Source organism: Toxorhynchites rutilus, chromosome 2 (assembly GCF_029784135.1).
Source record: "Toxorhynchites rutilus septentrionalis strain SRP chromosome 2, ASM2978413v1, whole genome shotgun sequence".
Lineage (NCBI taxonomy): Eukaryota > Metazoa > Arthropoda > Insecta > Diptera > Culicidae > Toxorhynchites > Toxorhynchites rutilus.
Genome location: NC_073745.1, coordinates 325369985 through 325394245, shown reverse-complemented (window position 1 = coordinate 325394245; position 24261 = coordinate 325369985). Strand labels below are relative to the sequence as shown.

At 39.7% G+C, this 24261-nt stretch overlaps 1 protein-coding gene across 1 annotated transcript; it reads right to left on the bottom strand.

The window, feature by feature from the left end:
* Nucleotides 1-12141: 12141 nt before the first annotated feature.
* On the bottom strand, nt 12142-23978 carry LOC129767824 (uncharacterized). Its single transcript, XM_055769052.1, has 2 exons — nt 23286-23978; nt 12142-14348 (listed from the first exon to the last, which is right to left on the bottom strand). Exons 1-2 carry the CDS (start codon nt 23331-23333, stop codon nt 12876-12878), a joined length of 1521 nt encoding a protein of 506 aa, XP_055625027.1. The 5' UTR covers nt 23334-23978; the 3' UTR covers nt 12142-12875.
* Nucleotides 23979-24261: the final 283 nt, after the last annotated feature.

The following is a 24261-nucleotide window of genomic DNA, read 5'->3' as shown; positions in this document are numbered from 1 at the left end:
GAAATTCTGCTCAGCGAGTGAGTGAAATGGTAATCGGAAGGAACCAAATCTAGTGAACAAGCTGCATGCGATGGTTGATCCAAATGGATTTGTTCGGCGAACGAATAATTTTGCATAATGGGGCCGTGAATTGGACATCACAATTATGCGATTCAACACTATTGAACTATTTTTTGTGGTGCTAAGTGAAGTCTCTGATCCATGTCGATAAGTCGCATATTGACGATATATTGAAAATACAGTTTTAATTTTAAAATAATAGAACCATTCATCATCCCATGTTTTCTTCGTTATGGAGTGGCAAATTTGAAAATACGCATTGGTTACATGCTGAGAAAAAAAAAACAGTGTTATTTTACTGCTTCCAACCGGAAGGTAATGGGTAAGTATAGAGCGCCATAATGATAAAGATAACTAAATTGCAAATCATCGAGGATTAAGCAAAAGGGCGCTCATTATCTTTTTTGCCGAAAAATTACACCGAAGTCGGTGGAGTTTTTGATGGGAAGAGTCCTCGAAAGATCCTGCCCTAGTTTCATTATCGGTAGCATTTCATCATAATCCATATTTGTCGGACCGCCAATAGGTTTCTTTTGAAATCATAGACAATCAGGAAATCATCCCATGAGAAAATCACAGAATTAAATTGATTTACGTTTAAACAGCGTTGCGAAGATTAAGGTCATATTGTGTTAGTGTTCTACAAAAATTATTGGTTTGTTAATTGTTTATAGAATACATTGGATAAACATTCTTTACATACTGTAGGTTTTCCAATGAATCAGGATAATAGTTTTCTATGAAATGTGATTGTGATGAAGAAATTACGGGTTTTACATCTTTTGAAAGCAGAATATAAACTTTTTTCTATAGACAGCCATTCCATGCCAAACCGATAGAGTAGTTCTCAGATTTTCGTGATAAGTGGTATATTTGTTCTTCATCGCAAACAATTAGACCCCTTTTTTTCATTAGGGTGAGCATTTCCGTTTTAGGGTGGATTTTATTTTCAATATTATTGATTGTAGTCGTTTTTTATTGTTTTCATGGCTTTGGACTAGAGGGCGTTATATTTTTTTATATTTTTCTTGAAAGTAAAATGTTTTTTACATAACATATCTCGATATCAAAGATGCTATATTTTTCGTTTTTGAGTTATAATTTTTCAAATTCAACATATTTTAAGTGTGCCTAAACTATAACTATGCGATTAGAATCCAACCTTCCCGCAAATGTGATATTTTTTCAAAGTAGGTTATTAATTTCAATTTATTTATATGTCAATTATCTAAATCGATTCAGTAGTTCAAATGTCAAGGTTTTTTTGCAAAAAGTCATTTTTAGCTAATAGGGGAAAAATTATTTTCCGGATCACCGGTTAACTTTGAAAAATCATATCTCAAAAACGAAAAAAATAGCATTTCTGATATCGAGATATGTTATGTAAAAAGCTTTCAAGAAAAAATATTAAAAAATATACTGCGCTCTAGTCCAAAACCATGAAAACAATAAAAAACGATTAAAATAATTAAGAAAATAAAATACACTTTTTTCTGCAAGTTCAATATCTTTCAATAAAAGACTAGCATTGGCTTCAATTTGATATGTCGATCATCTAAATCGATTCAGTAAACTTATGAATTTTTGAAAAAAAGTCATTTTTGGGAAAAAGTGGAAAACATTTATTTTTCGGACCATTCTAATATAGAAATGGGTACCTCAATAAAGAAATAAAAAATACGGGTAAAATGTTTTGCGATAAAGAACAAAATTACCACTTTTGACGAAAATCTGAGAACGACTATATCGGTTTGGCATGAAATGGCTGTAGAGAAAGTCGTTTTACCATTCATAAACATGCATAGTTGAACTTATTCTTACTGAGACATTAAAACATAATTATCTTAAATATACTTTTTAATTTGAAATAAGACGACCAAAAATTCACTACACATTTTCTTCGTTTTGGAGTGGCAGATTGAAGATAAACAACGGTAGGGTAACACGCGGTGATTTGGTCATATGGGGTGATTTGGACCACCCCTTTATCTCAAAAATTACGGCCCAACTTGGATTTTCTATAATGTCATTTCCTTCTATTGTTGAACCGTATGTACCTAAAGTAAAAAAACTTTGGTAAAACTTCACAAGTAGAGGGAAACGGTAGCATAAATACAGCAAGTACTTCGAGCGTCAAAAAATGTGAGTTTTACGATCGTGGTTTTAAAGTTTTTCCAGCTGATTAAACAAACTTTTCGTGTATTGTGTGGTAAAGTTCTGTTCGCCTACAGAAGAGGAACAATTTGATGTAGCGAAACTGTAAGTTTGATAACAATAAATGAAATTAATTGCATTTTAATTTTTGCGTGTTGTGTGGGGTGACATGGACACGTTTCTGTGGGGTGAATTGGTCCTACAGATTTGAGACTTTTCTTTGGTCTAATTGATTCCAGATGCCGCTGAATTACAAGAAGAGGATGGACAGACAACATTGGAAGAAGGAGGACCTTGAAAGAGTAACGCAAGCCATCGAGAACGGATTTTCTTTGACCAAGCATCAAAAGTGTTTGAAAATGCTCGACCAACAGTGAAAAGATTCATGCAGAATTGGAGATGGTGTCAATCCAACTTTTCTGGTCTGGAATCTGGCCAAGACATCTGGTATCGATCCCAAAACATTGTTACTGATTGTAACATTATCCCAAAATACTTTACATGAACATAAGTATATTTTTTTCGATGAAACACTCACTGGACCAAATCACCCCACGGTCCAAATCACCCCGCATAAAATTTTAATGTCCAAAAATCATCTCTTTTATTTTATGATATATTTGGTAGATTGAAGCTTTATATAATGATTAAACATTATTTATCGAGAGAAAACAAGTGTAGCTCAGTATGCAATGTGACATTTTTTATTTAGACCGTATTGGTTTGGAAATATTAGGCGATTTGCTTAGGTGGTCCAAATTCCCCCCTTTTCCCCTACATGCTGAACCTACGTTTCAAGTGATATATGATTGCTACCAACCAGAAGGCAATTGGTGGTTATTTTTCGTCAGAATGGCACAGACAACTAAATTGCAAATCATTGAGGATTAAATGAAGGGGCACTCATTATCTATCCGCCAAAAAACTACACCGAAGTCGGTGAAGTCTTTGATGGAAAGAAATGTCCAGGGAACTTTCTCACGAATATATACGAAGTTTCTATGAATGATAGGTAACGGTACTCGTTATAAACAAAATATTATCAGCAGGGAAAGATAAGAGAATCTCTTTCAAGGGAAAAATAATTCCGACCGCAAAGGTTTAATACAGGCGGACCGCTTATGGGTTTATTTTTAAATAAAACGATTTTTTGCCGGTCGGTCTGCCCGGAAGAGTTCCCCGATTCAAACGAGAATGGTTTACTACTCCCAAGCGTCATTCAGTGTGTTCTTCGTGCAATTTGGTTGGTTTATGGTTTCTCAAAGCGGTCGATATCGACCCCTGGGTTCGATTTCGGTTTCCACAAACGAAAACTGATTTTGGGAGTCGACGAGGCCTAAACATTGACCCCTAATAATCAACACAAGTTCTCATTTGAAACATTCAAGTTATTGACTATGTTGTTTTACGTGAATCAACTTGTTGAAAGAATGATTAATATTTTAGTAGAATATATTAGGTTGGGGTAAAAGTAATTTTTTCAAGAGTTTTTGGCCACGTCAAAATAATCCGGATGGTCTCCGCGACCTAAAAAATAGATAACGGGTGTTAAATTAAAAATGAGAATTTTTTGAATCACATATAAAAAAAAAATATCTTTTTTCATCGATTTCAGTATTTTTTTTTAATAACATAATATATTTTCTTCAAAAAAATGTCAGTGAATGTTTGAGTAAGGGCCGTGGTCGCAACTTTGTCGCGATGCTCTCACAAGAACGTTGTACGGTTCTACGAAACGCATTTCCAGCAAGGAAAAAAGTTCACGGTGGCACATTTTAAGGAAGAAAATGTACCTGTCAGTACGGTATATCGTATCCTGAGTTCCCTGAACGTAGAGCGGAAGGTCGTAAGTGGTCGTCCGGTGACGATAATGACGAAGCAGAGGAAGACATCGTTAAAGAAGCTGTTTGACAACAAGGACGCAACCAGCCTGCGTGACGCCGGTCGGAAATATGGCTGCTCCCACGTATTGATCCATCGGACCCTCAAGATGGAAGGAATCGTCTGCAGGAAGAAGACGAGGTCGCCGGAGTACACGGAGGAGCAGATTGAGACGGTTGAATCACAGTGTCGGTGGATGACCAAAAAATTCCGCGGGACGTCTTTCGTTCTGGACGACGAAAGCTATTTTCCGCTGTCCAAAACGCATATTCCAGGAAATGATAATTACTACTCCAGCGACAAGTCATCCACACCGCCTGAAGTGAAATACAAGTTCAAGCACAAGTTTGAAAAAAAAGGTTATGTTGTACATCGCCATTTCCGACCGAGCATTTCAAAGCCTTGGTTTAAGCCGAGCGGTCTGGCAATCAACCAACAAATCTATCGAGAAGAGTGCCTCGATAAAATCCTGCTGCCGTTCCTGAACGAGCATCACGCGGATGGGAAGTACGTCTTCTGGCCGGACAAGGCGCCTTCCCATTACGCCAAGAAGACGCTGGCGTATTTTGAGGAGAAAAAGATACCGTTCGTGCCGAAAGATCGTAACCCAACAAACTTGCCCCAGTGCCGCCCAATAGAGAATTTCTTTGGCTCACTCAGTGCCCTAGTGTATAAAAACAATTGGAGGGCCAAGGACACGAAGCAACTGACTACAAGAATCCGGAATTGTATCCGGAAAATGGACGTAAGTGCCGTACAACGTTCTTGTGAGAGCATCGCGACAATGTTGCGTCGAACAGCAGACCACGGCCCTTACTCAAACATTCACTGTAATTTTTTTGAAGAAAATACATTATGTTATTAATAAAAAATACTGAAATCGATGAAAAAACAAAAATTTATATGTGATTGAAAAAATTCTCATTTTTTATTTAATACCCATTATATTCGAGATATGAGCGGAACTATACCTTTAGGATAATTGAATCAGATCTTGAAACGTTAAACCCTTCAATCATAATTTAACTGATCGTAGGTAATGGAATCATTACATTTTGCAAACTAACGTTCAAGTTAATTTTTCACCCAACATTTCATAACGATTTGTGACCTTAGCACCAGTACTGGTTTTAAAAATCATTGGGTATAAATTAAACAGAAAACAAAATCAGAAATTACATTTACATTTTTCTGGAAATCGTGATCAGTTTACTCCCGGTTTACGGTGTTTGATGAAAATTAAAATTATAAAAATGATGAAAAAGTCTACATAAAAAACCATACTTTGTTGTGCTACCAGATTTTTTAATTTTTTTTATTCGCATAAACAAAAGAGCAAAAAAGTGAGTTGTGAACAGCGACAAACAGTGTTTTTGGAGTTAACGATCAGTGGCAACTATATTGCCACCCTTTTTTTCCAACTGTTTCAATAGTTTATTTTTTTATCGAAGGTTTATGTTCTCTGAAGTTTAAGCCGATTCCTTGCCTAATTTCCATAGCCTTCTAAAGAGTTAATCAACAGCACACTTTTTCAATTGCTAAGTATTTCGTATGATTGGCTATGGGGGTCTGGGGTATCACTTCATTTTGGAAAAAAGGGGGTATTGCCCAAAATAGTTTGAGAATCCCTGGTTTAGATCAATCACTGAGAGCAACTATAAAGTGTACAGTCTAATAGTTTCTAATTGAAAGACCGGAAAATACAAATTAACAGAGAGGTGGATAAAGAATATAAGCGTTTTTCTACCGAAAAAGTTATTTGACCAGTTTTAAACATGCTTGTCACGTTTTCTTCGTTTTAATGTGGCAAATTTGAAGATACGCAATGGCACATGTGTTGAGAAAAGAGATTAGATTGATTCTTTACAGCTTCCAACCGGAAGGTAATGGGTAATTATTTCGCCAGGAATGGTACAGATAACTAAATTGCATATCATCGTGGACGCTTATTTTTCCTCCTTGTCCTTGAAATCCTTGAAAAGTCCAGTCCTGGTTTCATTGTCGGCAGCCTTTTGCCATAATTCAAATAGGGCGGATAACCCGTTGTTTGAATCATACACTTTCAGTATTATCCGCTCGAAAAATTCACAGAAATGAAACGATTAACGTTTCTTGAGGCTCCACATTTTCTTCCTTAAGTGGCAAATTTGAAGACATGCATCGGTATATGTTGAGAAATGAGATTCAAGAAATACTTCACAGCTACCAACCAGAAGGCAATTGGTAATTATCTCGTCAGAATGGTACAGACAACTAAATTTACAAATCATTGAGGATGAGGTAAAGAGGCGCTCATTATCTATCCGCCGAAAAATTACACCGAAGTCGGTGAAATCTTTGATGGGAAGGAATACTCGAAAGGTCCTGCCCTAGATCCACTGTAGGTAGCAAATTGATATAATTCATATAGGATGGACTTCCTTTTGGTTTATTTTGAAATCGTGCATTATTTGGATCGATTTACGTTCGAACAGCGTTGCAAAGTTAACGGGAATGTAGTGTTTTTGTTGAATATTTAACAAAACAAGACAACTAGATATTCGATTCGTTGAAAAAAGAGAGCGGCTCTTCAATTAAATATAATAATGATAAATAATTTCCCAATTCTAAATGCATTGAATATTCTTGTTTATAAAAGCTACCGAATCACTTTCATTTGATTCCTTCCCATTGTTGCTGTTCCCAGTTTGTTTGGGTTCTATTTGTTTATTATAGGTTTTCAAATCATCTCTCTTCTTAATTCGCTGGACCAGCTTTCTTGGTCATGTAACATATAGAAACAGATCGATGCTTGCGAATATAATTCACGACTATCTGCTCCAATCTGGAGTCACTAGACTCGGATTTATGTCCACTTCTTGGCTCACTCAATCATTTGTTGTCACACTCCCCGGGCAAATTTAGATACTTTTCGCGATCTGATTGTATATTACACCGTTTTCAGTACACCAAATGTGCAAAACTTTCTTCACGTAGGACTACGGCTTTGATTACTATATAGGATGGTCACGGAAAATGTAACGAAAAATTTCAAATGTATATAACGCAAAGTCGTTATTGCGATATAAGTTATACTATAAACCATTGGATAGGAAATTGATTCCGCACTAGCTGACCCGGCAAACTTCGTCCCGCCCAAAATTTATTTTTCGTTGCCACATCCACGTTTTCTTACTAAACGCACGTTCATAATAATCGGTAGATGTTTTTATTGAATATTAACGATGTTGGTTCAGTATGGGATTTTGTGATTTTTAAATTGGATAACAATCCCACCCAAATCAAACAAAAATCCAAAAACAATCAAATTATATCTATAACTGATATGAACAAACTTCCAATAGCACAATCGAACACAATTCATTATGCATGCATTTCCACACGTTTACATCACACGAAAAGAAAAATCATTCTACCGCAACATCCATTTCACCTTCAAGGTAGATAATCAATATACAATCAATCAATCAACCGCATTGCGACGATACTATCTTCCCCCTTTCACTGACTTGTTTATTTTTCTCGCAGAGCTCGAACAATTTAATCATCTTCCCAGATGAGGGTAGATGTCCATTCCATCTATTCACCGCCAACCAAAAAAAAATATTGTGTCTGATTACTTTCCGTGGGATTCCGCTCTGGTAACGTGTATATAATCCAGATCCAATGGCACATAAAACTGGGTGAAGTGGTCAGTCGAATGCATTCTTATGGTAATAGATGACGGACGAAGAAAAGCGCGTCGAATACAAAGCCCACCATAAAAGTAATGTTTGGCTTCTCCCTTTTATGCTCTCCATCTGTATCAAGCTTAAGAATTCAAATAAAGCCTGCATCCTAATTGGTCAAGCTACCCCACGAACGGAATCGACTGTCGTTCCCACGGCCAACCAAATTCCTCGTTGTGGATCCACACGGGTTTTATTGGTTGAGCTGAAGGATGGGATGCTGCCTTTCATCCGCTCCGATCTGTCGTTGTTTCGATTTTGAAGATTCAAATGCATTCCGGTGTGGAGAAGAATCGTTATAATTAAAAAAACAAACATAAACTTGAATGTTACGACGATCCTGGGCGCATATGGGTGTATCTTTCCCCCCCTAAGAGTGATGAATAGAAAAACATATCAAGAAAATAAACATAAAAACATCAGTTCTTAAAGTAAGCCCCGCGGATAACATTCGATATATCACCAGCGTTACTGCAGAGAGGAAGATGCCTCGGAGGAAACAATAAATGTTGAAGTAAAAGCATGAGTACAGAGCAAATATTTCGCTAACATTTCAGCGTTGCAATGCGGAGTGCGAACTGAAGGACACGACAAGACATCCCGTTGACAAACCGAGAAGTATGGGTGTACTTGTCAGCACAGCTGATTCCGGAAACGAGTTCCAATAAGGAGAACAAAACATAACATACGTGATAACACTTATGTAACTGGAGTCGCTTCCTTACGTTGGAACATACATGTGTGGAATGCTCTCAAATGACGTCCCTGGCACTTGGATTACGGGCGTCTTATTCTGACGAATTTCAAATTTGACTGAATGAGTTGATATTTTGAGGAACCGTTTCAATTTGTACTGATTACCATCCGCTTTATTGGGAATAATAAGGAATAAGTATTTTTATATAATGGTTATTTGGGCAACTGGTTAATAATTATATTAAATCGATGGTATGACACGTATAATGGTTAGAAATGCTTTGTGCTTTTGTTCTAGGTTATCAATTATTTTCCCTATGTTTCTAGCAGCATTTCAATTCCGTGTCTTATGAAATTACCCAAGAATCGAGCTTCGACAAGAATTACAAAAATTCCCCAACAGTAGTTCATGCTGTTTGACCTCTAATATCTTTAATCGAAAAAATATAGTTTTTATTCATCATGAACACACTCGCATCTGAATAAAAGAAAAACATTTCTATGAAATAATATTCCATAAATATTGAATGATAACACAATACCCCTTTTTTCTCTACCAACATTGTTCAAAAGTATAGTAATGATTTTTAATCCGGACACATTTCAATTTATGCGATTGAAATGTTATGGCTGTGGTATTATATTGAATTTAATGCAAAGTTAAAAAGCGTCCGGATTTAAAAGCATTATCGTAAATCGGTCCATTACTGCAATTTTTTTGAACAAATGATATCTTCCAGTAAGTATGATTTGAAACGAAACCAACAGAAGGTGCGACCTATAAGAATAATGCCGAAATGCTACCGACAATGCTATTTTGGCAAGGCTTCTCGAGGATTTATTCCCACCGAAAACATCTGTGTAATTCCTCGGAAGACAGATAATGAGCGCTCCTTCACCTCATCCTCGGTGATTTGCAATTTAGTTATATGTACCATTCTAACGGTATAATTACCAATTACCTTCCGGTTGAAAGCTGTTGAGTAGGTCTCAAATTTATTTTCTCTGCATGTACCAATTCGTAACTTCGAAATTCCCACTTTAAAACGACCTTATCAACGACTAGTGTGCATAAAGGGTGTGTCACATCAAATTGCATCACGGAAAAAACACTGTAGAAATTTAATTTTTAGGAATTATATCTTCAGCTTTCGCTTATAATCAGATAAGAGTGTATAGATCACGTTGGCCATGTTTCACTATCAATTTTTCGTAAATTTGGAAAAATGTCGTCGAACGAAAAAGAGCGTCGTGAATTAATCCTGTGCACTCATTTCGAGAATCCGGAGTTGTCACATCGGGACATCGGTAAGATGCTGGGAATCGTCCAATCCACGGTCAGCAGAGTACTAAAACGATACTTCGAGAACCTAACCATCGACCGGAAGGTGAAGAACGGCAAAAATGGATGCTCCGTCAGTGAAAAAGATCACAAGCGCGTAGTTAGGCAGTTTATACGTGATCCGAGAAGTTCGGTCCGGGATGTCGCCAATAAGCTGAATTTGTCAAGTTCGTCCAGCGGACCAAGCAGCGGGAGGGCCTGCGTACATACAAGGTTCAGAAGGCTCCTAACCGCGACGAAAGGCAAAACATGGTGGGGAAGACGCGAGCCCGGAAGCTGTACACCGAAATGCTGACGAAGCCGCATTGCCTGGTAATGGACGACGAAACCTACGTCAAAGCGGACTTTCGTCAGCTGCCGGGCCTGTTGTTCTTCTCCGCAGAGGACAAATTCAGCGTTCCGGAGGAGATTCGCAAGCAGAAACTATCCAAGTTTTCCAAAAAGTACATGGTGTGGCAAGCGATCTGCTCTTGCGGAAAGCAGAGCGCCCCCTTCGTGATGACCGGCACGGTAAACGGGCAGGTTTACCTTAAGGAGTGCCTACAGAAGCACTTACTACCACTATTGAAGCAGCACGAGGGCCCGACCATCTTCTGGCCGGATCTCGCTTCGTGTTGGAGTGGTACGAAGCCAACGGGGTCACCTTCGTGCCAAAGGAAATGAACCCGCCCAACGCGCCGGAGCTTCGCCCAATAGAGAAATATTGGGCGATTATGGAGCAGGCCCTCCGGAAGAACCCAAAAGTTGTCAAATCGGAGGCGGACTTCAAGAGAAAATGGATTTCTGTTCAAAAAAAACTACAACCTGACGTTGTACAGAACCTTATGGACGGGGTAAAGAGGAAGGTGCGAGCATACGGGCTTGGGCTCGAAGTATGAAAAAAAAGAAAATGCCAAAAGTTGTTTAATAGTTTTTATTTTACTGTCTAAAATTTTCAAAAGGATCGGTCTACTGGGCGAATTTCTACAGCGTTTTTTTCCGTGATGCAATTTGATGTGACACACCCTTTATCCAGAATTTTGGAATACGGAAATAGACTCCATTTTTTTAAATATAACGTATCTTTCATGGAAGTATGCTTTCAAATCCCAGTAAGAAAACCAAACACTTTATTGAAAGGTTAGACGTAGTCCCACGTGAAAACATGCGATAATATAATTCCGAATAATGTAATTCCGTGGTTTTACGTCAAAAATGCGGTCGTGTCCTAGATACAACCCCTTACTTTTTTTTATATTGTTCTGTAGTTTTAGGTAATTAGATTTAAGTTGATGATTATGTAGTTATAATAGATTCGAATAGTTTAAAAATGAACTGATTGATGATGGCTCTTTATCCACTTGAGCCTTATTAAATAAATAGAGGAAAAAATAGCCAATCATCTTCTTATCCCAATAGTAAACACTTATTTTGAAAAGGAGAAAAGTAATTGTAAAAACTTCCAGATAAAGTAATGTTTCTATTGAAAAAAACAATTGTTGAATCAGGGAAAGTTGATAATGAATATGATGACAGTTATGAAGAAGAAGAAGAAGATGATGATAATGATGATTGTTTTAATTTGTAATCTGAAGAAAATCCTTTATATTTATAGCAGAATTTTGTTTGATTTGAGGAGTCGTCCATAAACTAAGTGATCTTTTCTTCAATAGGTAGTGGCGGTTGCTCGTGATCAAAGATCATAAAGTTATATAAAATAATATGTGAAAAATACTACTGGGAGCGGGTGCCATAAAATCTCCATAAATTAGATCCCGTGCTTTATGGACGGCACAAATAGGAAATGAATGCCAGATTCGTGTTCAGCATCCCGAAGTTATGTTAAAACCATGTTTTTTCGCATTTAACGGCACTTATTTTTGCCTGACCAGCCTTTATATGGAGTCGCCCTACTGTGCAGTGGTTTTAATGGTTTGTTCGACACTGTACCTGGGATTTCATTGTGAACATGCTGGATCGAATCGCGAATTATCCTGAAAACCAATGCATACTCTGATTCAGTGAAACTTCGAAAAAAAACTCAAAAAAATGCCTTACGCTGCCGTTTTTAATGTGTCCGATTTTTCCCCGGTTCAACCTTTATCGTACATTCCTAGACAAAGTAACAGCACATCAAAGTCAATCAAGAAATTGTCTATATATCTTGAATACCAACTGTACATATCAGCTATCAATCAATGAACAATCTTCAGCGGAAACATTATTTGCCCTTCCACAAAGTCCATCCCAATATTTCACGGGGAAAGGTCATCCTAGTAAAAACGTCAATTTTTGCTTCAATTTGCTTTTCATATTTTCTCTTTATTAGGTATCTGATTTTCGCTGATTTTGTTAAACCGTCCATTTAACCATGACTTTTTGTTTTGTTCCTCATTCACAAGCTACCGAACAAGGTCATCGCTGATTGCATTATAAGTAGGAGGTATGGAATTCAAAAGGAGAGAAAGGAAATAGAAAAATTCACGTTAACTTTTTTCCTGCAATTATTCTTTTCGGGGTCTCCATACGGCACACGAACCCGCCCGCAGAGCCCGTACGGTTTCGACCTATTCTCACGAATATTAGATTTCCTGTACGCCGGGCGGCGCCCTATTTTTTGTGTGAGCTTCTCCTCTTGATTCGAGTTACTTTTTTTCTTCGAGGTGAAGGTACAAGGTAGAAAACATGACGACCTTACACGCTAGAGTCATTATATTATATATCTATGTTAAAACAAATTTCCGGGAGGAATATATAAATCGGTTCAAGTTAAATAAAAGCTAAAAGTATATTCGTACGCTAGCTGAGATCATTTGTTTAATCAACTGAAAATAAAATCACAAAACAGCAAACACAAAGGTCGAATTCTCGAATATAAAATAAACTAAACTAGACTTAGATTTGTTCGGTTCGATTATCTTTACTCTTGTTTTATATATTAATAGGTGTAATATCACATGCTTCAAAAAAACTAAGTTTCACGTGCGAGCCTTGGACATTGCTCCGCCCTTCTTGCTCTCCCTCCCTCACGTTTTCTAGATCTTGAGTGTGGCACATCGCCGTTCCAGCTCCTCGTTGAAGGAGTTGTCGAATGCTTCGTCCTCAATCCATGTCTCGACGGTGCTGGCCGAGGTACGTCGCGACGAGTTCGACGTCCGCCAGAACACGTCCGAGTCAATTTCGTAGTTTTTGTTGTTCAGATTCTGCCAGATGTCGGTGCGCACCTGATAGGGCGGAGGGTATGTTTTCCCCGCGGAGGATCGATGCTGTTGTGCTGCTGGTGCAGGACTGCTGGATTCGCGGGGTGATTCGTCGATGAAGTTGCTCCACGAGGGGTGCTCGTGGGCGAACATTACCGGTGATTCCGCTTTCTGCACTTCCGCGTCCCATGGGTTTTTGGCGACTTTGTTCCACCGACTGTTGACGTTGTAGTTTCGCCAAGAGTCGATGAAGTCCTCGCTTTTGCTGGCTACACCAGCATATTGCGAGAGCGGATGGTCGGGGTCATATTCGAACACGCTTCCGGCAGAATGGGCCACGCATGAGCCGCTGTGCGAAAGGTTGCTAGCGGTGGACGGAGAGCTGGTGGTGCCGTTCCGGAGATATCGCTTATTCTGGTCGAATTTCACCTTCTCGAATACGACTTCTTCGTAGTTATTGCTGATGCTGGTGCTGCCGCCGGGTCGAGGTGATCCACTTGTTTCCGGGAGTGGCTGACTCAGTTCGAACTGTAATCGGCTGCCATCGTGGGAGCTGCTTTCCGCCCGAATTGCATCCATCTCGTATGGCACGATCTCATCATCGTTGAGACGGTCGAATTCTACGTCATCATCGGCGCTGAATTGGGTCTCGATTTGGTTGTACTTTTTCTGCTTCGCGCTCAGGAATAATGGCTTGGAAATTTTACTTTTCTCACTGGCTTGCGAATTGAGGTTATTCGCATTGACGCCACCAAACGCTTTGCTCTCGCTATACACAACATCCTCATCCTGGTGGGGACCACCCCTCGCCACAAGGTACAACGTTTTGTTTATTTTATCCAGCTTCGATGACACCACCGCGCCGTTACCGTTGTTCATCTCCTCGCCCCCCAACTCATCCTTGAATCCCTTCCGCAGCCGGAAACACTTCCGAATGTTCACATTCTTATTGCTGTTGATGTTGGTCCGCTTCTTGGGCTGGTTCTTCGCGTCCCTGCTGGCCCGATAGTTGTTCTGCGTAACCGGGACCTCCTTTTCCGTGGGTGTGGAGGGTGACAAACCCTCGAGCCGTCGCCGCACGGGTGAAACGGGCGCCGGCTCATCCGTCCAGCTGGCCGTCGCCTCCCCGAAGCCCTCCGGCACTGTGGGCTGAATCTTGCACCGCGTGGGAGTGCAATTTTTGTGCAGCACATACTTTGCGGTCGCCCGGTTATTCAGGGAAATTGAGCGGCCGCTGCTGGTAACGACATCGCTGTCTCCGGTGCCGCCGCCCGATGACGGGGTGCCGCTGGAGAACTTTCTGATTATCTGTTGAAAAAACGGGAGAGAGAGAAACAAAAGTTGGATTAGCGCTTGGGGGGGAAAAAGTTTGATATTGCTGTGATTAATAGATTTCTTCCAAAATTGATTAGAATTGGCAATCGGCTCGCCGATCGAATATTGATGTTGACACGTTTGTTGTCGCCATAATTTGTGCGAAGCAATAATTAAGGTACAGACAGGCAGTCAGTTTTAATTAACGTGAGCCGGATCCAGCGACATGCCAACTCGGAATTGATTGGTGGGAAATGTAATCGTAATTTGTGACCGACATGTCCTTGTTCATTCTTATGATTCTTTCAACCCAATTTGTGACTGGCGAGTAATTGAAATTTTTGGGATGCATAATTGGAAAGGAAGTGAGATATGAAGTCAATTGAGAAGCTTGTTCATCCGCAAAAGACTGGGAGTGAGAAATCAGTCCCGGGGTAGTCTTGGTTCACAAGAAAACAAGCAACATTCTAAGGCTTGAAATATTTGGAATCTGAAATCACAAAACCATTTTCTCGGGATTGGTTAAAGGTACAAAACATGTTTTTATATCAAAATGCAGATAATTTATTGTTCTTTTTAAAGTTTCGACTCTCTGTTAGTCAACTTTAGCAGACATTTTATTCCACGATCGCTTCATGTTTTCGATTGGACGGAATCGGGACAATTGGAGTGTGACAGAACATCATCTCCAAAGTATCAAATCGCATCTCAACAATTCATTTTAAAATCTTTCCCTGAATGTTTTCCCTTTTGACTACATTGCCTTTCAGTAATATTCGTTTACCTAAGCTGATTCACGTTATCAATAAAATAATTGCACCACACACTGAGTGCATCACACCCAGCGAGACCACTCAAGCAAGAAGATAAATTTACACAGAGTTAGGAAACACAGTCTTAGCAGTAAGAAATTGAATAAATTCAGTCTGTATCGTCATCTAGTTGCACCTTGTCGCACTTTAATTCTTTGAAGAGAACAAAAAGAAGATATCAATCACATGGCGACCGTGACAGGATCCGAGCCTGCAATTTTCTGATTCAAAGTCCGAAGGATTGAGTTCTTTTTCAAGGTAATCGACCCAATTGTCACGGTTGATTTCAACGAAAAACAATGAGTAGTGATGCGACATCCATGTCAAATTCAACATCAAAAAATCAGAAATAAGTTTTTTTGTCGACAAACAGTATAAAAAAACGAACGCAACCACTATCTAGATGTAGAACTAGAACTAGAACTCACTCTTTTCTTATATAAGGTATATGAGCTCGATGAATTCGGATAAATTGTATTATTCTTGATATACACACGAGTCGCTTTTCACGCGGGGGATACATGCCGCGTAAAAGAAAACCGCGTAAATTCCAAAATCCACGTAAAAAAACCGTGTAAAAATCCTTTTTTTTTGTTTCTGTTTTATTGTGACTTTCAACACTTTTGGCTGGTTCGTCTCTTTACTTCCATTTTGGAATAATGTCGGGAGTAACAATTGAACTCGTGATCTCTAGTGTAATGTTACCACTTCGCCAGATCACCTCCCACCGTGTAAAAATCTAACACATAGTGAAATATTAGTTAGTTAAATGCAACCCATATTCTAACAGTTGATTAACTGGTTTTTTTCGAGTGCTACAATCATAATATTTGTTTCTCCTTTTATTTCTTGGCTACTAATCAGTGATACAATAAAAACTTATTTCATCAAAAGTCAAATTCCTAGCACCGCGTAAGAAAGCCGCATATATAAAACCGCGTAAAAAGCGACTTCAGTGATGGTGTAAGGTGATTGTGATTGGTGTAAGAATTTTGTCAGCGAATTGCATATGTTATTCACACTAAAGCATAATTGTAATTAAACTCTATTTTCGCTTTGTCAAAACAAAGTGCGCATACTTAATAACATAATCAGATTACTATTTCTCAGCTGAGTAATTTTCCTTTTGAAACTGCCCAACCCCTCAGAAGTCTAACAATATTCCTATCCCTACAAAGAAACGTCAAAACAATGTGTTTGATTATTTGTTTATCATTATTAGTGCGTGGTTTAACCTGGTAGGATGGGGAAAAAGCATGTTTCCGTAAATATCCGTAAACTTAAAGTTAAAAACCGTCGAGAACGTCGTTTTTATAGGAAAAATGCTCAAAAATACGATTTAAGTGAAGCAGGAGCACGAAAAATATGCAAAAAGCACGGAGAATTAGGAAGCGTAGCGGATCGGACAGGTAGAGGAAGGAAACGGAAGATTACAACCAGCGATGATCGCCGGATTTCTCGAGAATTGGTCAAAAATCTTTTCGCAGCCGAGTGATTTGTGTGAATGCTGACTTTGATATCTCCCAACAAACTGTGCGCAAAAGAGTGCAGGAATTGGGTTAAAAGAGAGGATTTTCCCAACGACGACCATTGATTCGAAATGTTAATATGTTTGTTTACATTATATTCAGCATACATTTTTGGCTGATGTTTATTTCTGCAGGATCAAACGCCTCAAATTCGTTCAAAGATAAATCGACGAGCCGATAGAGTTCTGGAAACAGGTTATCAGGGGCGATGAAGGTAAATTTGAACTCTTCGGCCGCAAACAACAAGCACGAGTTTGGATGAAACCTAGCGAAAAACTTGCCGACAAAAATATCCAAAAAACGGTCAAGCACGGATGTTTTAGTCTGCTTGATCAGATGGCGGTAAATTAATGGCATAATGACGGCAGACAATTACGTCAGCATTTTGAAAAGGAATCTTAAAGAGTCGACGCGAATAGTTGGTTTAGACAAGAAGTTCACTGCGTACTTCCGTGCTTCACGTATTAAGCTATTGGAATGGTCACCACAAAGCTCAGACTTAAACCTAACAGAAAATTTTTATTTTTATTTTGACCAGTACTGTGCTTCATTGCCGATAAATTAGAAGTTTTATTTCAAGAGATAATAATAAAATTAATCGTTCTCCAAATTGTACCTTAGCGTTTATTACGGTGTTCTTTATATATATTTTGTATGTATGGTTACATTTGATTCATTCAAATTCCAACATGATTTTGAATATGTTTTCTGTTGCCGTGGTTGTCATTTGTCATTTGCTCCGTATTTGATTGTTGACTGCTTTACAGTTGGAAAATAATTGAATGTTCTTCGCTGCTAGACCGCTGCTATTATGCTATGCTTGACGACAGGAGAATCCCCAAAAAGGTTTAAGGGTGGAACTTGCGATGCAATGTTTCCATCTCTTCGCTTCAATTTTGATTATCTTTTGCAAGACTGTCAAAATGTTGGAAATCTCATTTTTGTGTATTTATCTTTGTCAATTATGTTCCTCAACAACCAATCAGGAGCCGAGGAACTGGTCCGAAATCCACCCCTCTATTGTCATGTCTCATCTCAGGATACGCCTACTACGACTGCTTCAATAAAATGAACAGTGATTCTTTTAAAGCTGACCACCAGGTGCGCTAGAATCGATTTTATGCGAATCGATTCTTACACGAAGTTTGCTCATGTTAGAACAATTTTTGCTTAACTTTCATTCACATATTGTTCTTTTTTTCGGTCCCAGCGCTTCCTGATTTCTTTCCATGTTCAGAAAAAAAATCTGATGCTATCGGCACGATACCATCAGCATGTTCTTTTTTATCTTCCATCCTCTTTCTGATCCCCTGCAAACATCAGAACGAGAAAAAACACGCTTCCAGTTATGATGGCTCATGAACATTTTCCCACACATCTCTCTCTGAGGCTCAGCATCATCACCATCATCGCGAGGGCAAACGAGTATGACTTTATTTTTGTATCGTTTATCTTGTGTCCCTCCAGCAGCTTGCCAGAGCATCCCGTCGAGTTTTTTTTTCCATCGTCATCTCCCTTTTGTGACGCGTTGTCAGTGACTTCCCGAAAAATTCCCACCATAACACAACCATAAAAGCAAAGCCACAAGGCATCAGCTACCGCTCACTCGCTTGCTTGGTCGTTCTCTGGGAAAGGCAGGATAATCACACCTGTTCGAGTGTCCAAACCAAAGCGGAACACGCAAAAGTGGCTCGGAGAGGAGAGGAGGGGTGGTACGCACTCAAACTCATGGGTACATTTAAGGTTCAAAACTGCGGCGGACTTCCTCGTGGAAGCCCATCGGCGAATCGCCACAGATGACTGGTTTTTTTTTTATTTTCCATACTACTGAGCTCCGGTAGCGAAGCTCAGCGCAAAGTGAGACGGGAAGTTTGGGCACTGATTTTCGGAAGGATTCTTAAGTGGTGATTGCGGAGTTGTTCCCAAAGGTATCACAGATAGCAGGGTTGAATCGGGGGCCGAACTTTCAAAGCTCCAACAAATATCGTGATGCTGTCAATGCGGCTCTCGTCTGGCCCCTTTGGGACCGGGACCAGGCCGATTATGGATCAGAATTAATGGAGATGATAATGACGATGATAGTGCTGTTTCCCTTCCTTCTCCGGCCACCGGCCAGCTGTACAATCATCATCGCGCTGAGCTGGTTATATCTTCCGCCACAAATCGGTGAGAATTTTGACGGCGAGAGATGCTGTGTGGGAAAATATCGCTCCGGCGGGATTCCAAGCATTAAAATGATGCGGGGCAAGGACGCAGCAACGTGAAACAAATGTAATCAGAGTTAATGTTGAGCTTGAGGAGAACGAGAACTAACCCAAGGAATTGGGACAGGGGGAGTGGATTGTTTTGTTATTATTGCCGGAGCTCGAAAGAAGGTTTGTTTAAGCAATTTTGAGACGGGATAATAGCGGAGCAATTTGCCGTTTTCTGAACAGCCCCTCGTTTCGATTGTGTGTGGCTTTTGTTTCGCTCCACTCCAAGGAGACAATAATCCCATGTCACCGAGCGAACATCAATGCGAACCAAGGATAGAGATTCCGCTGCCCACGCTGTCTCTGTAAAAAATGCCAAAAATGTGTATCCGGTGCCCATTTTCGCTTCATCCCTCACCCCACCCTCAATAGCGCTGTGTGACGATTATAGTCAATAGTATCGCCTCCACTTGTCTCTCGAGGACGTTATCTTTAAACTTCCTGCTTCCCGGAACACTCGGGGATCTCAACGAGTCATTTCAATTATCTCTCAGATGTTTTGTTCGCTCCTTCCGACAATATTTGCGTAGCGGCGGCTGTCAACAGTGACATGTTGTATTAAAATACGGCCTAATCGTTGCTTCGCGCTTCACCAGAGGTGCTGGAAGCACAGAGCAATTAAATTTACATCCAATTATGAGTAAATTTTAACTGTTATTATAATTAATGTACGAAGCAATTGCCCCGCACAGCGTTACTCATCGCATGCGCGGTTTGAATTTCTTTAAATTTGATTGTACTCATAAAACCATAACGAACGCCATTAACACGTCAGACAATGCGAAGACTTAATGGAGATGAGCGACCATTATAAAAAAATAATTATGCTTCACTCGACGATGAAAATTAGGAACAGCTTCTCAGAAAAGCTGTTAAATCCACCAAAAACTAACAGAACCGATTCGCATTCTGTCAACAAAAAGTATCGAGAATGAATCGTTTTGAAGCAATTTTTTCAATTGTTGTTAGGTTGGCACAACCAACAAATGACCCTTACAGTCAATCCGCGATGGCCAATGTAAAGTGTTGACGTCTGAAGGCTACATTTGAGTTTGGAAACCAAGCTATTCTCCATTAAACTAGCGGGTGCGAAGACAGTTTGAGAATGTTAAAATTTGAATGAAAATTTTCAGATCATGTTTGATTACTTAAAACATGTAGTCTTGATTCTATTTGACTACACTTTTGACTATACATTTTTTAAGTATTTCCACAGAAACTGACCATTATAATATTAAATCATCATCAGAATCAGATTTTAAGAAAACTAAAATTGGTAAAAAAAAACGTGTTACTCTATTATGTTGAATGCATATTTGGTACAGAAAAGTAAAATTTCAAGCAATATTTACGGTTGGAAAATAACTGACCGTTCTTCTCTGCTAGGCCGCTGCTATTATGCTATGCTAAATGGCAGGAGAATCACAAAATGGTGTAGGGGTAGAGCTTGCGATTCACTGTTTCCTTCTTTTTAGGAACTGAACAAAATTTGAGTTCGCATATTTTGACATCTGGTAAATCAAACAAAACAACTTTTACTCTGCAGCGTAGGTTTGAAGAGTATTGAAAATGTCGAATTGTGTACCTGGAAAGGGCGATTTGTGGTCAGCATTGGTTTTCCGCTGCCATTCGAAGAAAACTGCTACAAAATCACGGCGAACGAGCTCTTGGAAAATCGCAGTGCATTGAGTGATTCAAAAAAGTTTAAGAAAATGTGTTATTGGCGTGAGAAACCAATAAAACTCGAAAAACCTCCCGAAAAAGTTCGAGGACAGTGAACTGCATGCACTTTTGGACACAGATGACTCTCAATGTAAAGCCATTGGAAGTAATTAAACGGTTTCGCTGTTCGCCAGGTACAAAAGGAAACCATTTTTCTATCGGATTGTGATGGGCGATGAAGAATGGATTTATTTCGAGAATCCTAAGCGCCAAACTTCTTGGATTAGTCCAGGGGAACCATCAACATCGGTAGCAAGGCTAAAACGACTGAATGGACGGAAGACAATGCGCTGTGTTTGGTGGGATCAAAAAGGTTTGACCTATTAGGCTGCCTCATAAGTTTCTTCCAAGCCACGCTTTGCGTGAGTCTAAATGGCTGTGTTTATATGAACATGCAGGCTTATCTCTCAGCCGTTTATGGCATCGGTTTCAGTCATCTCAGAGCTTATTGTTTCGTTGTTGAAAAATGCTCGTTTAAAATAAACATGCTGCAAAATTGGCAATTGGCTTAACAAATTTATAGCTAGCAATTTCGAGTTGAAAGATGAAAACTGCAAAAAACTGAGATAGCGGCTGCCACTAATATTCCCGAGACAACGATACATGCGCATTTGATCAAGATGGAATATGCAACTCGATATGAAGTTTGTGCGATTAGCTTCACCAACGACATAAAAAGAATTCTTTTCTTAAAGAGACTTGTCACTGGAGACGAGACATGGATTGTATACCAAAATTTGCATAAAAAACGCATTTGGTCTAAGGAAAATAGTTATTCAACTGTTGCGAAGCCTGGATTTCATCCGAAGAAGGTTCCATTGTGCATTTGATGTCACTGAGAAGATGTAGTTTACTACAAGCTCATTTTTCAAGGTTATAGATCAAAGCTGGCACATATTGCAATCAAATATTGGATCAAATGAAAGCGAAATCGATTTGGCGACCTGACGAGGTGTGGTTTTCCATCACGACAACGCAATACCGCATGTTGCGCTTATTTGCATCGATGGCCACGCACTTGCTATGCATTGCTTCAGTACATATAAAAAAGAGGGAAAATGGCTTGATGAAAGATTTACTTCTGAAGATGAGCAGCCCTTTTTGTGTGACCTAAACTAATTGAATAGAGAATAACGGATGAATGAATTTTCAACTCAATATGTGAAAAATTCGTATAAAATCACAATCGTATAAAATAACAATCAAAGTATGCATCATGTGTATCTGAAATCATACAAAGTGCAGGAAAACGATTTTCCATATCATCGATGGATTATATTCTATTCATTTTATGTGACATTTTCGGATCAAAGTGCGTATCAATATATGGCTATATATATGTATATAATGTGGCATATACGTATATCGCTTCCTCTTTTGCATATATAAACCAGTTGAACGCGGCATATAACACTCAAATGTGTCTTGGATGCATATATATCGCCCCCAATTTTGGCATTTTATACGATTTAATGTTTGCTTTGTCCCTACTTTTGCAAAAATCAAGATAATACATGGGTTTACGTGTTTGACACGCAAACCAAGCTATAAGCTTCGGAATGGCGCTCTCTTGTCGAGCCGAAACCGGTGTTATGCACTCGTAATTCTGTTCAAAACGTCAGACAGTCATTAGGAATATAATTTGGACATTATGTGGCGTTTGAGAAGGAAAATTCGATGTAAAGGCAGACTTTTGCGAAGAAAGCTCATGAAACTGACGCCTTCCCACAATGTTTTGTAGTTGTTGTGTGATTGAATTTTTGGTCATAAACGTTGAAAATATCTTCGAACAACCTTCAGGTTCTCCTGATAATGATTCAGCTGACCAATACAAGGCGCCTGTTTCCAGTTGATGCGGATGGGGTTCACTTTGAAGGTGAAACAATAAATTGGTACTGATTTATAATACGTTTTTTGATACAATGTACTCTTTTCCACACAAGTCACGATTTGAAATTCTAGCTGCAATTAACTGCGATTAGATAATTTACATAGATTGGGAATTCCACTTCCCCGAAAGTGTGAGAACCGAAATGACCCTATCAAACCAATCGAGCTTCCACCGAAATCATAATATCATAAAGCATGGGAATATGCTTTCGGAACAATAAAACACAGCGAGAACATTAAATCCTCCCTCCGCACAACCAAACCAAACCCCTCATTCAACTCGTCCCCTATCGGACGACTAAGTCCCCGACATGCAGTACCCACTCGGTATGCCTCAAGCACACAAACAAAAAACGATATACGTAAATGACAGAGGGATTATTCCGTGCCGGTGGCACTGTAACACAAGTACGGGATAACTTGTTAAAATTAATTGCCACCCCAGTCATCACCATCACATATTCCATCCACGGCATCGTGGGAACATCCGATTACACACTTCCACACGCTGTGCTTCGTTCCCTATCCCACGTCGTTGTTGTTTTTTCTGTACCCGAAACTCCTTCCGGAGCTTCGGAGGCAAGTGCCCACCTCCTCCACGTTAATTAAAATCCAACACTCTGGGTCACATATCCTGTCCATTTGCGCCTTTGGCGCACCGACACAGGATAACAAAACAAACAAACAAAAAAAAATACGCTCATAACGATGGTGGTGGTGACCTACCTTCACGCAACATTTCTTCGTTTGCTTCAGTAGTTGGGACATTGTCATTTTGTAGTTCCAACGAAGACCATCCGCAGAATTGTGTTCCACTTGCCGCTTCTTCTGGCGCCTTCGGCTACAATCTCCTACCACGCCCAACACACGAATCCGTGTGTATTCTTCAGTCAGTCAGATTCAATCTTGAATTCGCCACTTTGCACTTAATCCAACCTAGCGAATCTCCACTTTGTCTTATGAGCCACACACCTCCACACACTGAACTGAACTAATCCTTTTGCGGCAGCAACGCTAAAGCTTACCGCTGTCGTCGTTCAATTAATTTACCGTTATATCCTTTCATCAATCGGCTCCCATGCGTGTAAGCACCGTGTGAGGATACCCCGTTTCGTGTCTCAATCACATATACACATTCATTCTCGGGCACTTGCGACTTCTATTGATGACACCACTCCACTGTTGATGCATTGATTGATTCCCGAACACACTTGGAGGGGGGGACTACGCGGACCTGAAATCATTCAGTCCACCAACGATCAATGTTGATACACCACAACTTTGAATTATTGAACAACGTTTAAACAGTCCGGAACGGAACGGACGGAACAACAGAAATTCGATACGTACGCCTCAACGCTAGGCGATCAAGTGAATGACTAACAATCGCACTGCATCGCCAGTGACGGAACACGGGTCTCTGGGCCATCGGCATTCGCCACAGACAGGAAGACACACTTCCCCGCTCTTGTTGTGTGTTGTGTGTTTTTTGCTTTGTTTCTGTTCCTCAGAAAGAGCATGAGCCTCGTCTGTTCTGAGAGCAAGGATGAACGCAGACACGTTGGCTTTCTCCTTCGAGGAAAGCGAGCTATCGATGAATGAAGTAGTAAAGGGGAAGCGAGGAATTCATTCATGTTCATATGTTCATTCGTCAGTACGGTTGATTTCAGGACGGCAGGGTTGCCGAATATTTTGTTCACGC

Excerpts from the sequence above, each read along its gene's own strand:
- LOC129767824 (XM_055769052.1), bottom strand. The coding sequence starts at position 23,333 with ATGACAATGTCCCAACTACTGAAGCAAACGAAGAAATGTTGCGTGAAG. Across the intron at positions 14,349-23,285 it reads CGAAGAAATGTTGCGTGAAG|ATAATCAGAAAGTTCTCCAG; the intron begins GTAGGTCACCAC and ends TTTTTTCAACAG.